Below are 22,093 nucleotides of genomic sequence, written 5' to 3' on the forward strand. Positions count from 1 at the left end.
AAAGACTTCATGACACTTATGTGAAGCCATGCCAATTGTGGTTAGTGTAGATTATGGCTAATAATTGATTTTCATCATGGAAACCCTTCAGTTGATTATTGAACTAGACTTAAGGTCATCCACTTCAGTACCTGCCTATATACCCATTGTCATTCAACATTCCTGGTGTAAAATAATCTCAAGCTTTACATGGGTCGTTTTCACCGAAAGGTGTCGCCAGAATGACGCAAGTACTCCAGACTGTGGTCCCTAGCATCTGCCTCATTAGTGTTTGTGGTCGAAAAAGCATTCGCTTCGATTTGAACGTGGCAAGGTGGTTTTGGCCGATCAAATGCATCGGCTAATATACGCATGCGCATATAGCTAGCTATAAAAAGGCTGGAGCTTGTAAAGGCATCACATTGTAGTCAAGAAAGACGATGAACTCTTATCCGCAAATTCAACGTGATGGTCCTCGAGATCGTTCTGCGCGGTTTACGTTGCAGAGGTATAGCAAGAAAGTGGATCTCAGCTTGCAGCAGATTACCGCGGCGAACATGCGAAAGATATTTCAGGTTTGCTTAAACAGCGTGGTGGTCTGCATGTGTGCATTCCATTCTGCCTTTAGGTGGAGCCAGCAGATTCCTGGTTAAGAAACACGAGCGACGATTCTGGGTACCTTCCTGATCAAGACGGGAACTTTGATTTGCAGGGAGTATCACCCAATAGCACCCTGTCGGTCGAGGGAACAACATTACGTGGTCTTGCAACGGGTGCATTCCTTTCTACACCCTCCCGTATTTCAGGTGTCAGGCAGCCAGCAACAACATCACCAGGGCCTCCAATTTTTCGGCCGGTGACTGCTTCAAACAAAAAGAAAATTTGGATCAAAATCAAGAAAGCGACGCTGTCCTATGGGAAAAGGAAGAAACCGGAGTTCGATATTTGTGGGGAACTATATGTTGAAATGACTGAGGCTACAGCCAACGTAGGACATGTCTGTGAGGCGGTACGCAGTCAGTGGGGACAAGAGTATACCGTAGTGACCGCCGAGGGCTTTGAAATTGTGGACACTGCAGCTACACAAGGTTTGCAACCTGTAATAGCCGCACCTTATGTAGCGATGTCCAACAAAAATTTAAACTTCATTGCTAGCACCTCAAACTTATGTCAAAGTATTGTCATGTGCTTGGAGAAATGCAGTAAAATTTTCAGGTCAATATTATATTTGTATGGAAATTTATAGCTATTTAAATGTTAGCCACTGTTGTACTCATTTTACGTAGGAAAAATGGCACCGAAATACTGATTTTTGGATTTAATGCAAATATTCTGACTTTGGAAAATATTTCATGATAATGATGCTACAAATAAGAAACAAGCCATAATAACACATTTTCACACTTCTTAACACAGTTTAAAAATAGGGTAATAGAGTCTATACAGTTATAACTATGAAACAACCTCTAAATCTCCTAAGTCAAAATCCTCATGCAAGTTTAGAGTTAGAACATCTTCTTCACCTTCATATTGTACATTATACCATTCTTCTGTACCTATAACCTTGCTCAAGACTTCACCACAATACCACTTTTCACAACCATTTTCATCTCTCCACTTATGCATGATCTTCTTACCAACAAGGGACTCTTGCATGTAGCTAGCTCTTTCTTGCACTGACCTTTTGTCACATATCAACTTTGTAAGGTTCTCAACCAGATTATCAGCAGAATACTGCTTCCCATTTTTAGAAAACAAAAATACATCTTTATCAAGATAACTTTTCTGGTCCAAAACTTGTTTTCTAAAGTTCAGTTGAGCCTTCAGAGCATTAAGTTTTGCTGTATTAGATCTTTGTTTGGCCACACCTCTAACAATGTCTTCTTTCGTCTGCCACAAACCATAACGGACGATGTCTTCTGTTAACTTTTCTTTTCTTTTCAAGCCTCTTCTGCGGGCAGCATCTAAAGCATGTTGCTTTTCATGAAGTGCTTTGATACGTCCTTCAAGAATATCCTCTCTACGTTGCTTAAAAAGCTTCTTGAACTCTGGGGCCTTTTTTCTGGCTATCTGCAGCAGATGTTCTACTTCTTCTGCTGATTTTGTGTTAAGCCATTTCATAGTTTTATTGCTGGAAAACAAAACCATTGCCTCTAAAGACAATGTAGTAGCATTTGGCTTCTCACGTAGTAAGCGATCAAGTTTGCCAAAATCCCTCTCACTCACTACATTGCTCTTTGAAACTGACACAGTCTCAACAGTAAGCTGAGCACTGGGAGCATAATGTGTGCCACCAGGCAAATGATCTTCTACCAGTCGGGAGAGTAGAGCTGAAAATGAATGGCATAATACCTCTAGGACTTCTTGAGTAACATAATCAAACTCAGTTGGCGTAATCAATTGGTTCCAAATCTCATCTTTCTTTGGCGGATAATCTGTGTACAGCTCAGCATATCCTTGCAGCAATATACTGGCATCTTGTGACCAGGTATCAAGCTTTCTTATTAAAGTATCAAAGTAAGAATTCATTTCTAGAATGGTCACATCTGAACATTCAACCACACGCCAAAATGGACCAGTTATGATCTTATTAATCAGACCTAATGCACGGCAACCAGCCACAAATTCGGGAACTTGTATGTCACTGAAAACAGCCTTAAGTAATTGGTTAGGGGTTTGCCACACTTCCTTAAAAAAAATTACGACATGCTCGGCAATATAATACAAAGCTCCAGCATCATAAAAAACTATATTGAAACGATTGCCACGGAAAGACACCAAAGGATTCTTGTTTATTCCTTTTGATTTCAAAAAGGAAGTAAATGGCTGGTATACACCACTTTGCTCACTGGCATGCTTACAGAGAGCCTTGCACGCTGTTCTGACAAGACGAATCACACCAGATTCAGACTTCTTGAAGGAATTTGGAAGAGCTGATGTACCGACACATTCTTCAAAGTGTGCTTGTTCCCATTGCAGCAGGGCAGATGATGCGGTATCTGCCATCCCCACAAGCAAATGCAAACCACAAAAGAAATTGTTAAGTGTGCCAATACTCTGTTGCTCATCAGTGTTCATTTCATTCCAGTTATCGATCACACTGGGCAAAATCTCTAAACGATATCCTTCCAACAAGGTATTAAATTTTTTTCAACAATGTGCCAATCTGACATGGTGTTCTTGATCTTTGATAAAATGGCATTGCCTGACCCTGACTCTGCTACTACTTCCACATCAGATAAAATTTGTTGAAAGGTACTCAATACCTGAGTAGCTGTTCCGCTAAGCATTTCTGCTAACCCTAGGGAGTATGTGCTATGTGATGTGGAGACTTGAAAAGAATAGTAATGCTGGCCAAACTTGGACGTCCCATCACTATGGAGAGTAAGGTTATTTTCTTTTTGCAACTCTTCACTCAGCTGTTGACAAGATAACCCTTTCATTTCAGCAAACATACGAATAAGAGTGGATTTTTGTGGCAATTCTTTAATTTCAAAAGATGCAATATGCTTAAGAACACACCTGATGATAGGTTCAACATTCTTGACCCCAACATTTAAACTCAGAAGTTCAATGCAGCACTGTCTAACATTGTCTAAGTATTTCATTTGGTGCACTTTTGATTCAAATGTATTACATTGTAGCTCTTGTAGTCTCTCTAGCATGCAATCATATTTATTTTCTGAATCGCACAATGACCTTGTAGCAAGCTCTAATTCTTCATTAAGATCTTTAGTAACCATTTGCAAGTGATCACATTTCTGAGTGATGGAATCGTATTTATTTGTGGCTACCGTTAATTTGTTCTGATAACTTCTAACGCGTGTTGTAGCCTGTTGTAAGTTGTGTTGCAATTTCTCCTTATCTTTAACTTGTTCTTTTAATTCATTTATCTTTTCATCTCTGCGTTTTAGTTTCTTATTGGTATTACGCACACTCAATTTGCTCAACTTGGTGGTGAGGTCATCTGTTTTTGATACTTCATGCTCCAATTTATTTTGAACTTTAGACAGCTCACCAGCCAGCTCTTTGTTAACAGTTGTTAACACTTCTAATTCATGGCTATCACTACATGTCTTTGCTTCAGCTAGCACTGTCTGATCAGTGCCAGTCAAAACATTACTGCATGCATGCTCATCGTCTGGCCCAAAGGAGCTGGAGGAGTCCTTGTTGCATGCTGTAATGAATGGCTCACTTGTCAATATAATTATATCATCATTATGGTGGTTTCGTTTTAGTTGTTTGACCTTGTTTTCTATCCTGTATATAGATGATCTAATCACTGATAATGAAGGCAAAGTGGATCTTGAATACAGTGCAATCATCCATGCATGAAAGTGATTCCATGACAAGTTATTACCTTTACGAAACTGGTTCAACTCAAGTACGACTCCTTTGGCAATCTTTTTTTGATCAATAGTTGGCATCAACCCAATTGTATCCAGTACCAGTATCTCTCCACAAAGGCCAAGCTCTTCACACAGAGGTCCAGGACTACTGACATCCATGCTGTAAGAACAACAGCACCCAGTGCATTGATATTGCTTTACCAGCAAACTACAAGGGCTATTAAGGCACTGCAATCATTTAGAATTTCACAACATTTTCCTATGGTACTATCTAGCTGATTTCTGATATGAGAAACATAAACCATAGATTACTGACAATCACTACATTGTGCACAGTTATACCATGCATAAAACGACTATATAACACTGCGCGGAGTAAGAACATGCTTTATTCATAGAAAAAATCACATTAACAGATTAAAAACATGATGACAACTACAATACCAGCTGAAACATTCCCATTATATCGTCATGTATACAAAGTAACACCAAAAAACCAGCGTTTTCAGGTGCTATACTAATGTTACCTTAGGTTTTAGTGTTTTACGGCTGCCAAATTCGAGATCAGCGTCGTCAAAAACCTATAGCACGAGTAAACCACTCAAACTCCAGCTGTAATAGTCCGGAAACGATAATCACTACAACATGTCGCAGGTGCCACGACCGTAATACAAATTGTTTCTTATTATTCGAGGCCTAAAATTTCTACAGGAAAATTTTATTTCGTATTTTTGAAATACTATAACTTTTGAAATACAAAACGGAATTACGCGCAGTAAAGTTTGTTAGTTGCAGCGGTCATCAGGGTTTCACTGTGCAGAACAAGAAACCATCCAACAAAACGATATTGAGGCAATGCAAGATTGAATCTTCAGCGTGCTGATATTACGAGGTTGGACATCGCTACCTTATGTATCATTAAATTTATACCAATATAGCCATTGAATTCTGGAATTGTCCCAGGAGACAACTTTATGCTGTCACTTATGGTGAAATTCAGGGATCCTCTGGATCATTTGATGGTGATTACTCCTCTGACGAAGATGCACGTTTTAGAAACGGAGAGCTACCTAGCCGAAAGAGAAGGAAAGGCGATCAATTGCAAGGATTGACTGACGAAGTTGTGGATATGAAGGGGAAGCTGGAAGAAGTCATCCGGCAACATACTATTCCAGCCAACTGGAGACGGTTGTTATGCGACAACTTTAAGTGCCATATCTGCCAGGCCATCATTAGTCCTCCAGCAGTTGTTACGAGGTGTTGCAAAAACATCTTGGGCTGCAAAGAATGCGTTGAGCAATGGTACTCTGGCCGAGATGCTACATCCAGGAGCTGTCCAACCTGTCGAGCTGAAGATGACAACGATACAATGATTCTCCTCGGCCTAAATGACCTATTGCAAGAAATAAGGAGGCTGTACAATGAAGTTGACAATCAGCCAGAAGAACAGTGACCACATAACATTATCATAATATTGCATTATAATTATTATGTAAATTTTCAAAGAACACAATGAACAAAAAAATATCACAGTACATATTACAAAAGTCGTATGTGGCTTCTTATGTTGTTCAGTACTATAGTATGTTCACGTTGAGCTGGATCCTGAAAATGAGTTGAAAATTAAAAGTTGATTATTTCTCAAGACAAGTAACATTTCAGCTAACCAGGTGATTAGTGATGGCAGTAAAGGTGTCAACAACAGACACAAGTGGTTTGATGCCAATACAAGTTCCAGAAAGGGCCGTAATAGTACCTGCACTTTTAGGGCTTCTTCATAGGAAATGTATGGGGATAATTTTGATTGGCTGTAAATGTTGTGCTGAGCATTCAAACGAAGCGATTTGAAATATTTTTAGTGGGTCAAGGAGTACTACAAATGAGCCAAATTTCAACTTCTTGCAATTGTGTAATTGCATTCATGAGTTATTAAATGCTTTTGAGGATCCAGCTCAATGCAAACGTACTATATATCTACTAGCCACCTGCACTCTGAGTAGAGCAGTCCTGTAAGCACAAGTAAGAAGAGCACTAATGGTGACATCACAAAATCCACAATGTTTGGAAACAGCATGATGTTTTCAATGTGACATTTGGATATGCACCAATAATAACATACTGTACGCACAAAATTTAACACTGTACACACAAAATTTAACACATCGTTTTTAACCATGAAACTTTCATCCATGAAATATTGTGTGTGTGTAGTGTAGTGATAGTGTGGGTTATATGCATATCTACTACACATTGTGTGGTTTTAAAACCTAGCTAGCTTTATTCTCACTATCACTGTCATTATAAGCTCTACGTTGTCCTTTCATAGCAAGAAAACTGATGGGAATCTTCCCAATAACTTTACTAAAGCCAATTGTACACAGGAGCAGTTATGTACTGCTCTTGATGTTGTATGACTAACAGCCTGAGTAGCCCCAATCTCCGTACGAAATCATGTGGCTTCCAATGAGGAGGGGATGATGGTCAGGTCCTCCTCCATGATGGTCATCTGTCTGGTGCATAGGGAAGGCAACAGAGAATGGTAATACTTTATTAGTGGTTATATGTGTGCATGTGTTTGTGTGTGGGATTCTGGTAAAGGACAGTAACCACCAACAGAGATCGAGATAACGCATTACAAAAAAAACTTGTTATGTACTTTTGAAAATAGTAATATAACACGTTTTATACAATGTTTATACGTGACCTTTGTTTAGCAAGCCACAGAGAGTGATTCAGTTGAAAGTAACTAATGGAAAGCTGCTTTTCGTAAATGAGTAGGTGGGGACTTAATTCTACTGGCTACAAGAAATTGGTTGGACATACCTGTATTATAGTGGAAGGAAATACAGCTGGAACAAGTTGTAGCCAACAAGTTATATGACAACCTTGACAACGTGGAGTGGAGCTTGAAGCAGTGAACATTGACCGTTTATGCACCTCTAAGATTTTTATTTTTTGTTATCTGTCATCACGTATTACAGACTGACAGTACTCAAATACCTTTTCCTATTATATGATCCACCAAGGGCGGTTCTAGGAAAAAAGCTGAGTGGTTTCCAACTCTACACATGGAGGTGGGGTCCATAGCGGAGGCATAGTTAAAGCGTTCTATTTAGCTCACTGCACAAAAAGAACTACTACTTCACTGTAAAATTTACAGTAAGATGTGATCATTTTGTACTTGTACTGAGAGATTTAATGCATAAACAAGCAGTTAAGCTATTAGCTGAATTAATAATTTTGTAGAGGCTCCTAACTCACTTTAATTTGCTGGTAAAGAATTCAAGACAATTTCACATATTTCATGGTGGCAAGAAGTTATTATATGTTGTACTATAGACTTGAATTTTGCTGGACGTACAAATTTTTTTGATGTTAAAAAGGTTGAGTGGTTTCCGAAAACCCCAGAAACCCCCCTAAAACCATGCCTGTGATCCACAATTGCATGTATGTATGGCCAAGCATTGGCTTATATAATTCATAACTTGGGTCTTTATGGTTAACCTGAAAATTTTACCCATGCAATTTAATACAGTATGCGTATGCTTACTCTAGCTGCGCACTTTAAATGCAACATTTACATTGTTCTTATCCTTACATAATAATTGTTCTTATCTTATCCAATGAGTACCTGGAGAAGCAAACACCAACGGTGCACATTTCACATAGCAGGTAATCGTCCAGTTGGGAGGACTTTTGAGTGCCCACGCCTTCACCCATGAGACATGGTACCGCCTCCTACGGGTTCTGTTCCAAGCAGTTGTTTAGTGCTCAGGTGTCCCAGTGTTGGTTCACACTGGGTGGGTGTACGTTACTGATTGTTTATATGAGATTTATTACCCACCTGAAACAGTGTAAATAGTAAGTTTAACTTTAATGTGGTTTCATAAGGTACCCTTGAAGGCCTTGATGGCAGCTACACATACCCAGTGATGTTGCTAGGGGTTACTGCATGTATGAGAAATAACACCAATTGACATCAATTGCATACAAATTTAATTACATTAAACAAGTGTACATCCATCATCATACACAAAACGTGCTTTAGTCTCCTATGTGTTCTTGTCCTAAGCTGACAGCTTAACAACTGAGAGGTTGGAATCTGTAAGATTAATATGGATGGTGCACACTGACATCAGAACAAACAGATACACACATGCTCCTACAATCTTTAAAGACTGTAGGACCAGGTGTAATGTTCCGTAATTCACGGACTCACGGAGTAAGCTGCCAACAGCTTTATATAATGATCCAGGCACTATCCAACACTTTACACTTATAAAAGTGGCAGGTGCACTAATTGACAAGTACCGTATAGCAGGAAATTTTTGAAAAGTTATTTTTTCGAAAAACTGTTCATGAAAAGTAAGTTCGAAAGAAAATTTTCGAAAACGTCATTAATATAACCGCACCCCACATAATTAATTTGTGTATTGACTGCGAACCCTCACAATGCAGTGACGCGTTTTGTCGTTGATAAAGCTATCTGATTAGCTATTTAAACTACAACTTTATCAATGGCGGACAGCAGCAGTATAACGAGCAGTGCGGTATATTCAATGGACTCCGTTGTTAGAGGACACCATTGATGTCGATAAAGGTCCGTCTGGCTTTGGTAGTACTGCTTCTACGTAAGGCTCCTATTTGGTGATTATTAGTTTCTCATCCACTCTATGTATTAGCTAAGATGCGGGCAGGAGGGTATTACCATTAGCCATTATTACCATATATGGCAAGTTTTGACTTCATCGTAGTGGAATTTCAGTAGTAAAACCTGCTGCAGTAATTTGTAAAGGAAAAAGACGATCCGTATTGCACTGTAGCACTTAGTTTACATCGTTTCACAAGACGATTTGGTATCACGTAAGATCTGAGCATGCATAGAGTAAATAATGGCTTATCATGCAGATGGCCAAAAAGGATGCGGGTGGTGGATGAGAAACTAATAATCACCGAATAGGGGCCTAACTGCTCAGTTCATCCTTCTTTGGCTCCTTAGTAGCAAAGTACTTCCACAGCGCCGTCTGCTTCGCTATTGTCACATTAAACTAGGGTAATTTTCGCCTTGATTCTCCAGTTAGCTAGCTGTTTGTATTTAATTACGAAAAAATGTTTTCGAAAACTTAATCGTACTTTCGAATTATTCAAAAATTTAACTTTTTGAAAATTTCCCGCTATACGGTATATAGGCTACTGTGTTGTTGTGTCAAAGTTGCTTAAAGCACCGCTATGCTCATACAATATGGAAATAAAAGTACGAGGGCATGGGCAAGAGACTAATACAGTACGAGCCGAATTACACGTGGCGGTGCTTTAACTAATACATGTAACACTTTGACACCTCAGATCAGAGGAAATCTAGGGTATACATATCTGCTATTACCCTGTGGAGAGGGCAACATTTTTATTATGCCCTGACCACCGAGCGCAGGCTAATAGCCTGCTTGTGCCAGACTAAGTGCAGGCTGATAGCCCACGCTGGCTGCACAAAGTGACTAATCATTCCTAGCTAACAGAATGACACACCACTGGATTTCTTTTATAGGTTTACCAAACCATTTCGATGATGGGTCTGGAAAACCCAACTTTGCTGTTATGTGCACGGAGGTGAAAATGTCATGAAAATTCTTTCTCTTTTACCAAATCAGTTCAATTGTGGGTTTGTAATTTAAACTTTGAAATACACACTATGAACGTCTACTATGTGAAACTACTCTTGAATTACTTTGTTTAATTAGTTTGTGCTACTTATAATTTGTGTGGTGCATGTAACCATCCGGGGCGCACACCATGTTCTGTATTGTTGCATGGTGCTCGAGGAAACGCTCTTAAGTAACTTAAGTGTTACATAACAGTTGCAATATGGGCACTCCCTCTGCCCTCGGGCATTGGGTGTACATATCAGGCAGACCCTCATGCCCATGTTATAACTACTAAACACATAGGTTGTACTTGGGATGGAATATTTAGTGGAAATGGCGGAAACAGCTAAAAATAGGTAAAGTAGTGTGCTGCTGCTTCTAAAAGCCAGGTGCCCAAGTGTGCTGCAATGAATACTAACCATGGGCGAGATGCATTTCGCGGACTCACGGATTGTACTCGTGGACTAACACTCGCCAACTGAGCTGCAAACAGTGATCCAGTGATTATCCATTTCTTTCAGTACTGGAAGCACCTATAGCTGGTTCATCACTAGCCCTAGCACTATTGTTACAGCAGCAAAGAGGAACGTTAACACCTCTCATAAGCGTATTCTAATTGCAGGCCCGTAGGCAAGGGGGGTGCGGTGGGTGCAGACGCACCCTCCTCTTCAAAAAAAAAGAAGCTCCACAATTTCAGTAAAAAGGTCCACAGTTTCAGTAAAAAGGTCCACAACAGTCATACTAACTCACCATTATTCAGTAATAATAGTATTGGCGATACTACGTAGCCTATATGCTGATCTTATGATTGTGGGTTTATATTATTTTGCACGTGATCCGTACTGTCAAACAACGTGATGGGACATGCAAAACAAAAAGAACGTGAAAGGACACTCCAATAGATTTAGATAAAGTAGTAGATACTTTTGCCAGGCAGCATCCACGTAGACTTGAACTTGAATTGCTACCCTGAACTGAAATATATTTAGAAATTATGACACACAATATTTGTAATACAAATACAATATAAATTACGTATATCACTTCTTTTGTACAATGTGTAGACCATCACCATAGGGTTGGATTGTCAATAACTTACTAACGCATACACTGTAGCTAAACTTTTATTGTTTATGTATAGAATTTGTGTATTTTCCCTATGAAATTTCCTTCTGCAATATCATTTCAGTAGTAAAATTTTGTGCAGTTTTAGTGGCTGAAACATCACCAAATTCAGTATTTTAGCATCTATTTTCAAAATTTTCCTGGGGGGGTGGGGGGGGGGGGGAGGGCATGCCCCCAGACCCCCCTAGTTTTGGGTGTGCAAAGCACACCCCCTCGCATGCCCCGCACACACAGGAAGGTCCACCTTTTCTGGAAAAAGCACCCACCCAGGTAATGGGCTGGCTACGGCCCTGAATTGATTAGTGCACACATCACTTTTTGTAAACATAGCCGTATCACCATCTGTAGCTTGATAATAGTGTTTTCAGTACTGAAAGAAATGGATAATTACTGGATCACTGTTTCCAGCTCAGTTGGCAAGTGTTAGTCCACGTGTACAATCTGTGAGTCCGCGAAATGCATCACATCACGCCTGTACGCCTGTGGTTAGTATTTGTTGCTGCACATGCACCTGGGCACCTGGCTTTCAGAAGCAGCAGCACACAACTTTACCTATTTTTAGCCGTTTCTGCCATTTCCACTAAATAAACCATCCCGTTGTACTTTGGGTGTAGTGTATGATAACAGGTGTTAACAAGTATGTAATATAGAAATTCAACCAACTGGTAGGGGGGTGTTCTTATATCCCAATCTACATGTACCTGAATGACAAGGGTAAGTTTTTAAGCCATTTCTATGTACAGTATTTAGACTTAGTTCATGCTGTATATTATAGGGTAGGTAATAATCTAGTCTACTTATTAGGTAACTTTTCACAGTTGAGGGTAGACTAATACGTTATAAACAACAAAGAAAACAAACAACAGTACCACCTCAATCGACACTGTCAGTTACCTTGCTTCACATTGTAGTACCCCCACCCTCTCTATACACACTCACACACGATTACGGAACACACTTACAGGCCCAAATAAAGCCTACCAAACTCTTGCAAAAAACCCTGGGAAATTAAAAATAAACTTAAGATTAGATTAAACAGTACTATCAAGAGTTAGGTTACTATCAAGAGTTAGGTTACTCTTAAGGCTGCAGCACATGTTGCTGTCAGACCTTCAGTGCTGGTCACTGTAAAGCTGAAACAAGTAAACAAGAGCTCGGTACATACATGTAAACGACTAATGTTTATATGGGTGCACTCATGCAATTAGAAAGTTTGGATGTATTTGTGTACCTCTCCTAGCTAATAGAATGTACAAACACTAGAGTGCCATCCGTTTTCCCCAGGGGGGGTAGGACATGACGCGTGCATGACGTAATCAGTATTGCACAAGTCCTTGAAATATTTCACGTGAGCGCATAGTCTCTGTACAAAAGTAGAAGTCGGGGCGCGTTGGGGCTCATCACTTATTTTGATTCTACTTTGTATACTGTTTACAATGGTGTGAGTCACAATGCTACAAACGCTACCGTTGCGAAGTAATTAGGCCTACAGTGATAACGATGTATAGTGGGGACGAATTCCACATCAACAGCAGCAGTAAGCATCAGTGATCATATTGCAATCCTTGTATTGCTATTTATTACTTTTGACAGATAGTACAACTGCGTTGAATAAAAATATTTTTGTTAGCGCTTTATGGTGCACGTGGTCGTGTCCTACCTTCCCTGCGTTTTCCCAACCACACACACACAGACTATACAGAATGCAAGTCACACAAAAACTCACCAGAGGAGTGAAATCTTTGCTTTAATGCTCTTTCATCTCCAATCACACTATCTCTTAGCTGCATCTGTTCCTATAGAAAACAACCACAGCTATACAATGATCACTCAGACTTGATGCTCAGAGATTGAAGTGGGCGGTGTATGCTAAAATACATAGAAGGGACCATACAGAGCTATTGATCACTTTCGGAGTGATTACCACACACACATGCCCACACACTACACACACCTTAAGCCTAAAGCCTTAAGTCGTCCACAACATAACCTGTGATAACAAAGCCTAAAGTAGCTATAGGTTCTTAGAATGGATACTCTTGCAGAACTACACCACACACACACGCATGCACACACACATTACACATACACACTACATGTACAAACACTACACGTACACACACACGTACACACACACGTACACACACACACACACACACACACACACACACACACACACACACACACACCTGGCATGAAATCTTTGCTTTAAAGTTCTTCATCTCCAATCACACTAGTACGTTGCTGCATCGATTCCTATATGAAACAACCACACTTTTAAATGACTACACAATGATCACTCAGCACCTCAGCAGAGGTTGGTCATGCTTCATCAGCCTATGATGTCAAACACACCAATCAAGCTCTGTTCTCGGTGTTAAGACTTGTTTAGCAGCTAGCTAGGAAAGCAGTGCATTGTACTGAGAAAGTTTGCAATAGTGGTAGGCTGCCCTGGCATGAGATATACAATCGATCTTTTAAAATATTAAGAATTGTGAAAGTTGGATTAGTCCAACACGTCCCTTGAGATCACAAGATGAACAATGACACATGACCAACCTCCTCTGATCACTCCCTCTGATGATCACTCAAACTGGATTAAAGTAGGTGTGTATGTTACATAGAAGGGACCAGAGCAACAAAAGTTAGTAAAACAAGAGAAACATGAATGATAGAGCTAAACGACTTTGTAGAATGTCATTGAAGTATAAAGGTAGGGATTTCCCCATACTTTGCTCAATGCTTTTATTTAATGCTCACCACATTGCAAATAGTACTATTGCAATTAGGGATGTGTGAAGGATAGCTAACGTGATAATGAACTTTTTACGATAACGATAACTTAGAGGTGTTGTACTCGCCTGTTCTGAGTGCTGCAATGACCATTCTATTAGAGTGTCTTTGTCATTTACTTTCCCTTTATATAATAGCTCAAAAATAAGCTTCATCACATTTTACATATTGCTTGCAACTGAATTGTATAACAGTGGAACCTGTCTATAAGGGCCACAATTTCTTGGCAGGTGGCTGCTTTAGACATCTCATTTGAGAAATTTTAGGTGGTCTTTATAGAGAGGTGACGTGGCCAGTCTACATAAGTGGCCGTTAAGACAGGTTCCACTGATATTACTTGGCTCACGTGTGCAACTACCATGATATAATTGTGCTGTGTAAACGTTTATAAGTAACAAGATGGATTCATCGCTTCGTCTTGGCGAGGCGTTATGACCATGGCTCACGTGTGCAACTACCATGATTTACTATGATGTAGCAACATGATGGATTCATTGCTTCGTCTTAGCGAGGTGTTACTTGTCAGTCAGTAACAAGACTACTTTGTTTTACAGCACATTTCATTGTATTGCTAGTTACCACAAAAAGTAATATTACTACGTAATGAGATACTCACGCAATGAATTACTCACAACACTGGTATTAACACAGGTGGCACACACCCATTACCGAGCTCTTTTGAATATTTAACATGAAGCAAAGAAACCAACAAAACTTCTCAGTATCTCATGACCGTGTGTACACTGAGGTGTGAAACTTTGTTACATGATCACAGTGACATATACATCAATTTTTTTTTGTATTGTTAAAAAGTATACTATGCCATACAAATGCTGTCATATATAATTTACATCCAATAAAAACAGAATTGCAAACATGTACACGGCAGAATATTGATTATACAAGCCCTTGGGGACCAGCAGGTGTGTTGGATATCATAGCTCTGAAAATTTGCACAATATCAGCTCAAATCAGTGTATTACGAACAGCAAAAAAAATTAATTTTTCAACTTCCTCAATAGAACACTCACTACTCTAATAGAGCAATCATTTTTGGAATTGTCTGAATTGAAGTTTCGATAAGTAATTGCATAAGGCTCCCCTGTAAGGCCACCATTATTCTATTCTTTATTTCCTTTTTGTCACCATCGCATCAATGTTTAGATAGACTCACTAAAACTTAACTGTTTACATGTGAATAACAATGTGTAACACAGCTCCAATGTGAACATACTAGCATAACGGCAGAGCTCAAATTGAGGGTATACAGGAGTACACAAAGTATACCTTGTTAGAATTATTTCTGGGAATAGTGTACCTTGTTAGCTTCAAGATTAATGTACTATACTAGAACATTCACTAGAGCATTCATCACAAAGAAATATTCGAGTATTCACTAATCATTCTGTGCTCTTTCGGTAGAGCAGTACTAAATTGATTGGGGGAAGAATCGGTTAAGAAAGCTATCCCACTAGCTCTAAAATTGGTAAGGCCTTTCTTTTTTTCTGTTTTGCTCTCAGGTCTGAACTTCAGTGTATTATAATATATACCTTCATATTATTTTACAATTAAAGCATTGCACAATGGTGCACAAATTTCAGGGGGACTAGTTTACATATGTGAAGGTGCACACACTTACTGACACCAAAGGATGGTTAGCAATTACTTCCCCAGCCGCCCACTCCCCTCCCCCCACATGCACCTGTGGTACTCACCAATGGGATACTACAGCATGTAATAACACTAATGATGGAATGTTGTCGCAAGACATAGTGATGTTTTGATGAATAGGCAATATTATTATTAATGTTAATAATTCCACTGGGCACCCCCAAACTCTTTGGCTAAGGTGAATCAACATGAACTGTTTAGTCTCGTGTGGCCAAACCTTTTTTCGCGCAGGGGCTTATCGATTAGAGATTATAAGCGTCCACACCGAAAAGGGTCTGGTCCAGTTCGTATAGGTCTCAGCACGTTCGTCAACACCTGGAGTGTCGTTGACCATGGATACATCATTTTACATTCAGAATTATTAATTATCTAATAACATCAAACGGGTATGTTAATAATGTAGTGACTTTAAGTGACGTGACCCAATCAGCAGTCCTTTGGTGTTTTCTGTTTACACCATAAAGCATTAAATAAATAAATAAATAATAAACATCCAACACCATGTTGTTGACTCTGTGAATGCAAACTGGACCAGACCCTTTTCGTGCAGGCACTTATAATCTCCAATCGATAAGCCCCTGCACAAAAATAGCGGTCTGGCCACGTGAGACTAGGAACTGTTGTCCCACTATGGGACAATTGACAAGCATAAATAAGCATAATTTAGTTGCCCCTCACTACACTGCATTGAGTCCCCTTGTTGCAACCAGTACTTGGAATAAGGATTAGATTTACTAGTACAACAATGGAACACTTGGTTGTATCAAATAAATATATAGTGCGACGGAAGGATGGATGGAGAAGGTGGGGGCGTAGGAGCATTGTAACATTCAGAACTACAGCTGGGTGAACTTAAAAACAAACACATAAGTAGGCGATTGCGCCACCTGCCTAACCAGCCTAGGCCTTAAACACGAGCTTAAACAACATTCTAACAACGGTGATCATTATTTAGAATAAACAGGTTCCGTGACACTCGCATTATTTAAAACCACTATGTATTTTGCTTTTGCTTACTTGCTATCGCCTTAATCCATTTTCCTCACACATCAGCGCGGTAAGAAGAAACTCCTATCAGCATACAGCATAGGATTACGAATTTCATAATTCGTGAATTATAAAGTACAAAATCCTAAGACCAGAACAAATATGTAATACGCGCTTCGCGCGCACAGCGCGCGAAGCGCGTATTACATATTTGTTCTGGTCTTAGGATTTCATGTTGCGGGAAAATTCACGGACCATCCAGGCCATAAACTCTTTCATGTGAAATTTCAGGCCTGCAATTTTCTTCGTCTGGCTGCAGGAGCTGCAAAAGTAACCTGTCTGAATGTTCTCAATTCTGGGACAAAAAATTGTATTATCGGTCGAGTGGCACTGCTCGTAATGCTTTAAACTGATCAAGTCTTTCTGTGCTTGATATGAAAGATCATCTCTTATATTCTCCAAATACATGCATATATTTGGCTTAGTCCTTATTGACTGTGAATTACAAAGCTCCAAAGTCACCTCTGTCATGCAATCTTAAATTCGACCACATGTGAAGCTCATGCAAATTAAATAGTCGCCTAATAAATCAAATTCAAAGCTATTTTTTATGAACCTTGAAAGCATCATCTACCGTTCAATAGTAAATAGATACATGCATGATGACGGCACCTTGATTTTTGCTGGAATAACTACATTGCATTTAGGCTTGTCTGACAGTAGCAGCCTGGCTACTGCACCCAGCAGAGATATATACAATCCAAACCCATTTAAGTTGCGATTTTACTATCTTCTGTCTTAAAAATGTCAAAAGTTTCTCTTCAAAATACCCAGGACATTAGCCAGATAGAAATACTCTAATAGAGCAGTCAATTACTCTAATATAACGATCAGCAAATGTATTATCACATAGACGTCTATTATAATCAGTATTTAAACATTGTAATCATCGAAATTAATATATTAATACTCTTATGGAAGTTAATAATCCTGGACGTAGCTCTCAGATTTTCTGACAGCTCCAATTGTATAATAAATGACTGTTCTATTAGTAGCGATTTCCAACCAACAAATTTTCATACATATTTTTGCTACTTAAATTACACACCTTCAATAAAAGTTTCACAAGCTGCTATTCCAGTTAATGTTAGTCTGTGCTTCGTACTTCGTAATGCACTTTACTGGATTAAGCTCCAAGTGGTATTTATTGAAATATGTCAAATCAAAGTTTGAGAAATAAAAATCACCATAGGAATCCCATACAAATAATTTCTAATTGGAAGAATACGGCACTGGTGATAGTCAAAGTTTCCGAGTGTTTCTGCATAAATCTGAGGCAGATTAGGATGAAGAAAGTGTTCCCGGGCAAGCCGTATAATTATGCTGATTTCGATCATGCCGTGTTTTTTAATTGGAGGACGATTGACGTTGGATTACAACGAAAATATGGCCCTTTAAAAGGCAAATCGCCATCTAGCATTGTTCAGAATTCAGCATTACAATCACCCTGGGTTTCAAGGCATCCCTCTGCATCGATGCAAGTATAGTTTGAAGGTGAGCAGTTTGTTGTCTTATGCAGAATTGCAATATAAGGTTCAAGGTTGAGCATAATCTTTTCAAAAATGGAGACTGACATGTGATACCTAGGCACCGGCCGATTATGCCGGCATAATTTAAAGCATAATAGGTGAGTGACCAAAAGCATCAAGCATAATGCCAGCATAATAGGGACGATGTTTGAAAAATTAATTAAATGCGCAATACGCACTCCTGAAAGAAAGCAAATATTCACTGCCAATAGTATTATTAGTGCGTTTTATAATCGAAAACACGTAATATAACTTATTAAACCGTTTCTTTGTTGGTTATTCACACTTTGCAAAAATAAGATCGAGATACTCTAATAGAGCAGTCAGGAAAGGCTGATATACTCTAATAAAACAGTCACTTCTAGAGCATAATCTTGATTTTGAAAGCATAATTTTGAGCATAATAGGCTTAATTTTTGAGCAATGCTCAAAAGCATAATAGGTAAAATTTCGGGCATAATAGGCCGGTGCCTAGTGATACCAACCTTGCATGGCTTCACACTTACCTGATGTTATATTCTGGTGTATTTACAGCTGTTTTGATCCAGCTTCAGTGATTGTAATTTTAGTCAGAAAATATTTATAATTTCTCTTTGTAATATATAGTGATGTCATTGTGTTATATAATAATCATTATCCTTAGTGCTTACAATATGACAAATAAAGCTAACAGTGTCTAAACAAATCTATTTTAATAATATTATTGGTCTTACATTTTGTTATCTGATTGTCATGTTTCCAAAGTAATTGTTAATTGTAACTTGTGATGCCATTACTTACCATGTTATATCAAGACACACGGTAGTGTGTCGTGCGGCCCAAGAAGGGGATTGACTAAGTTCACCCAATCCCATGTCACTCACGTGACTAGTATTATGTAACCACAGTAGATTGCGGGTGAATCACGAGGTGACGTAACACGTACCTCACAACTCTTATTAGAGCGCTTTTACGATGATGACTTGCAGGATGCTTGTAAGAGAAGAACAGTGGTTTCTTTGTTGGGACTAGACCAAGTTTCACTGGGGTTAGCTACTGAACAAAGAAACTAGAGTACTATAAATGGTAAGTAGGAATGTATTGCATTGTACTGGTAGCTAGCTCCATAGTAAGGCTACAGTCCACTAATGCTTCCACTGTGGCCAAATAACTGGGCTGCTTACAAAGCGGCCGTAGTTCTTCCAAGACAGTACAGAGGCCAACAGAAGTTGTCAGGCTATGGTGCATGGCTGTTAAATACTCATTCTGTATTCTGTTAGTGCTGCTGTTGGGTATGCCCTAGTTGTTGCATGCTGCCACTAGAATTTACTTGATTGACACAATAACAATATACTCCAACATACTGGGCAAGGCAATGTTTCTCATCATCTACCAGGCTGTGTTCCCTTTATCAACTGTCCCTTGTCATCCTTGGCAGTATTTAGGTCGTTGTGGAACTTCAGGCCTGGCCACTATTTGTGACACTTGGACAGTCTTGCCTGAGTAGCCCAGTGATAGTTTGCTGGGCAATATGGCTGCCAGAAGTGTGCGTATGTCTTCGGTTGTGTCCGGTCGTATTTTTCTTCAGTAGGAAACTATTACATTGTTCAAGTGTACCCAGCTGTTTAAGTGGGGATCAGCTGCCAGTTAACACCAGATCCCCATTAGATTAACCCAGGTCCTGACTTTAGTTACTATAACTGGTTGTACTGATTTTTACTGGGGAAGAAATTCCCCAGGTATATATATATATGGATGTACATAGTACATGTTACATGATATCTGATAACAGGCCTAGGTACTGCATGATACATGACGGAACCCTCACTTGATGAGAGCACTGAGATTATTTGCAAGAAATCAGTTTTTGTCATTGGAATGTCTGCCCGGATTTGGTGGTTGGGCCAAAAAACTTCTGTTGAAGGTGTTGCTAGTACACCACAATTATCTACTGGTGTTGTAGCTGATTCTTCTGATTCTTTTATTATGATAAGTAAAACTGTGGACACTGAGGTGAACTATAAGTAGCTACCCCTCAATGGCATCATTCATTGATCCATAGTTGCTGCCATGGAAGGCTTCCCTACAGGAGAGCTCTGAAAATTGTCCTTTATATCAATAGGATCTCGGTGGGTTGAACAATGTACTATTAAGGTAAGAGCTAGCTACTTAAGTGCAGTGGAACCTCTTAAGTAAAGGACACTTGGGGACCATGCTTGCTTGTTCTCTGTATGGAGGAGTCCTATGCAGGAAGGTTGACGTTATTTTAACTTGCAAAATTATTTTAGCAATTCTTTTAGCTAATATTCTGAAGGCTGCAACACACAACTTAGCAAGGAAGTGTACACACTACATTGCATTAGACACAAGTATGGCTTAGACAGCAACTAGCTAGCTTTACAGTAGACTGCATGATAACATAATGTAACTACTTAGTTTCTTACATACCTATTTATTCATAATCACCGTAAATGTTCCACAACACTCCTCCCAATTTGTACTGACTTAAAGACATAAGAGTATTGTAATAATTGGTGCAGTGCATGTTGTCGCTAATAGTGTGGAGGATTGACTTTAAGGAACTGCAATTAAATCAATATGTTATTTAGAGGTAAAGGCATGTATTCAGTGCACAGCAGGGGTACTCATAGATTGTCCATTACTTGTTATATAGAGGTGTACAAAGGTTACCAAATGGTAGGGGCCCATGATGTAGTGTCCGTAATTAGCAAATGTCCATTTCAGCGAATGTCCATTAATCAAGGTTCTACTGCTGCTAGATTTGTATACAACCAATTGGTAAAAGTTGCTAGCCGGTTCTTCCTGCTTCACAGGTAAGGTACATACACATACACTGTATATCATCCTGATATGATGTGGATAATTTTAGGTCGTAAACAACAAGGCATAGGTGTTCTCAACCAGGTGTTTTAACAGGTGTTGATTCACTGAAGTTACTGCTGATGGTGCATATTGACAGGTACGATTAGGCCTTGCAACAAAACTGTTTATAAAGGGGAATTCTTTAGCATTACTTTACTAACTGCACTACAGCCAACTAACCTTATCGTATTTAGTGGAATTGCAATTATTGGGCACTAATTAAGTTGTCCGGGTGCCTATATATGCAACTTATGGGACCAAATTATATAACCTTATTAATAGGGGTGCTACAGATAATTGGTTTGAAATGTTATGATAACTATTCATGTAGGAGGCATCTGATGACCTCATCACCAGCCATGCTTACAAGGTTATCATGAGCTCTTAAAGACCAAGCCATCCTACACTGTAGTATTGGAATGTGACAATGAATGGCAAAGTAGCCAAAGGCTATGGAGACAAGAGAAGGCAGCTAGAAAGAAAAACATTGGTCATACTTGTTTAGTGTTGTACAGTCATTATGTTCCCTTGTAGTGGCAATAATATCTGAAGAATACGAGAAGCCGCGAGAAATAAACAATAAGAGAAGCCGAGAAATAAAGAATAATGACACAGCTTGTCTAGACAGCATCCTAACATTCAACTATACATGAATTGAGACCTTCCATATGCAGAATAACTCTACTGTAAAACATGGTATGCATAAAATCTTTTGATCTTTGGGTCTTTAAAATCACTAAGAGACCTCTGGAGAGTTCACTCAGATCCTCATGGCTTTAAAAAACTTTGACGTCACCTTGGATTTTTATGTATCATCCTTAGTGTTTAAAACCACAAAGATCCTCATGGTAGGTCTCTAACTATTACTTAGTGTCTGTAAAAGTACTGCTTACTACAGTAGAGTGGTTAAACGACAAATTTTGATGAAATTGTTCACTATTGTGATGTGATAAAAGCACCAAATTTTATGTACAAGTTGAGTAAGGTATACTAAATCATTTGAGATATGGTGCGACATCCAAATCACTGCAGAAAGCCATACAAGTGTATTCAAATCTTTGTTTTTGTTTAAATAGCATGAAATGTAATTTCAAAT

General features: G+C 39.1%; 1 protein-coding gene and 2 long non-coding RNA genes across 8 annotated transcripts; 2 read left to right on the forward strand and 1 right to left on the reverse strand.

The window, feature by feature from the left end:
* The first annotated feature begins 413 nt into the window (after positions 1 to 413).
* On the forward strand, positions 414 to 6,285 carry LOC136246892 (uncharacterized). Its single transcript, XM_066038492.1, has 3 exons — positions 414 to 554; positions 608 to 1,067; positions 5,267 to 6,285. Exons 1-3 carry the CDS (start codon positions 420 to 422, stop codon positions 5,779 to 5,781), a joined length of 1,110 nt encoding a protein of 369 aa, XP_065894564.1. The 5' UTR covers positions 414 to 419; the 3' UTR covers positions 5,782 to 6,285.
* LOC136246893 (uncharacterized) lies at positions 5,792 to 16,682 on the reverse strand. 2 transcript variants are annotated; one of them, XR_010696899.1, is made up of 6 exons: positions 16,577 to 16,682; positions 13,285 to 13,351; positions 12,822 to 12,891; positions 8,332 to 8,430; positions 8,173 to 8,276; positions 5,792 to 8,124 (listed from the first exon to the last, which is right to left on the reverse strand). It is a non-coding gene; the product is annotated as an uncharacterized lncRNA (long non-coding RNA). The 2 variants fall into 2 exon arrangements; XR_010696900.1 differs by lacking the exon at positions 8,332 to 8,430.
* A 2,267-nt stretch (positions 16,683 to 18,949) lies between these two features.
* LOC136246895 (uncharacterized) lies at positions 18,950 to 21,770 on the forward strand. Of its 5 annotated transcripts, XR_010696902.1 has the most exons (8): positions 18,950 to 19,044; positions 19,104 to 19,200; positions 19,907 to 20,127; positions 20,177 to 20,268; positions 20,674 to 20,811; positions 20,860 to 20,948; positions 21,005 to 21,094; positions 21,329 to 21,770. It is a non-coding gene; the product is annotated as an uncharacterized lncRNA (long non-coding RNA). The 5 variants fall into 5 exon arrangements; XR_010696901.1 differs by having other exon boundaries at positions 19,007 to 19,200; positions 21,329 to 21,769; XR_010696903.1 differs by having other exon boundaries at positions 19,008 to 19,200; positions 20,724 to 20,811; positions 21,329 to 21,769.
* Positions 21,771 to 22,093: the final 323 nt, after the last annotated feature.

Source organism: Dysidea avara, chromosome 2 (genome assembly GCF_963678975.1).
Source record: "Dysidea avara chromosome 2, odDysAvar1.4, whole genome shotgun sequence".
Classification (NCBI taxonomy): domain Eukaryota; kingdom Metazoa; phylum Porifera; class Demospongiae; order Dictyoceratida; family Dysideidae; genus Dysidea; species Dysidea avara.

Coding starts and splice junctions, on each gene's coding strand:
- LOC136246892 (XM_066038492.1), top strand. CDS start 420: ATGAACTCTTATCCGCAAATTCAACGTGATGGTCCTCGAGATCGTTCT. Junction 555..607: donor ACATGCGAAAGATATTTCAG/GTTTGCTTAAAC, acceptor TTCTGCCTTTAG/GTGGAGCCAGCAGATTCCTG. Junction 1,068..5,266: donor GGACACTGCAGCTACACAAG/GTTTGCAACCTG, acceptor ATACCAATATAG/CCATTGAATTCTGGAATTGT.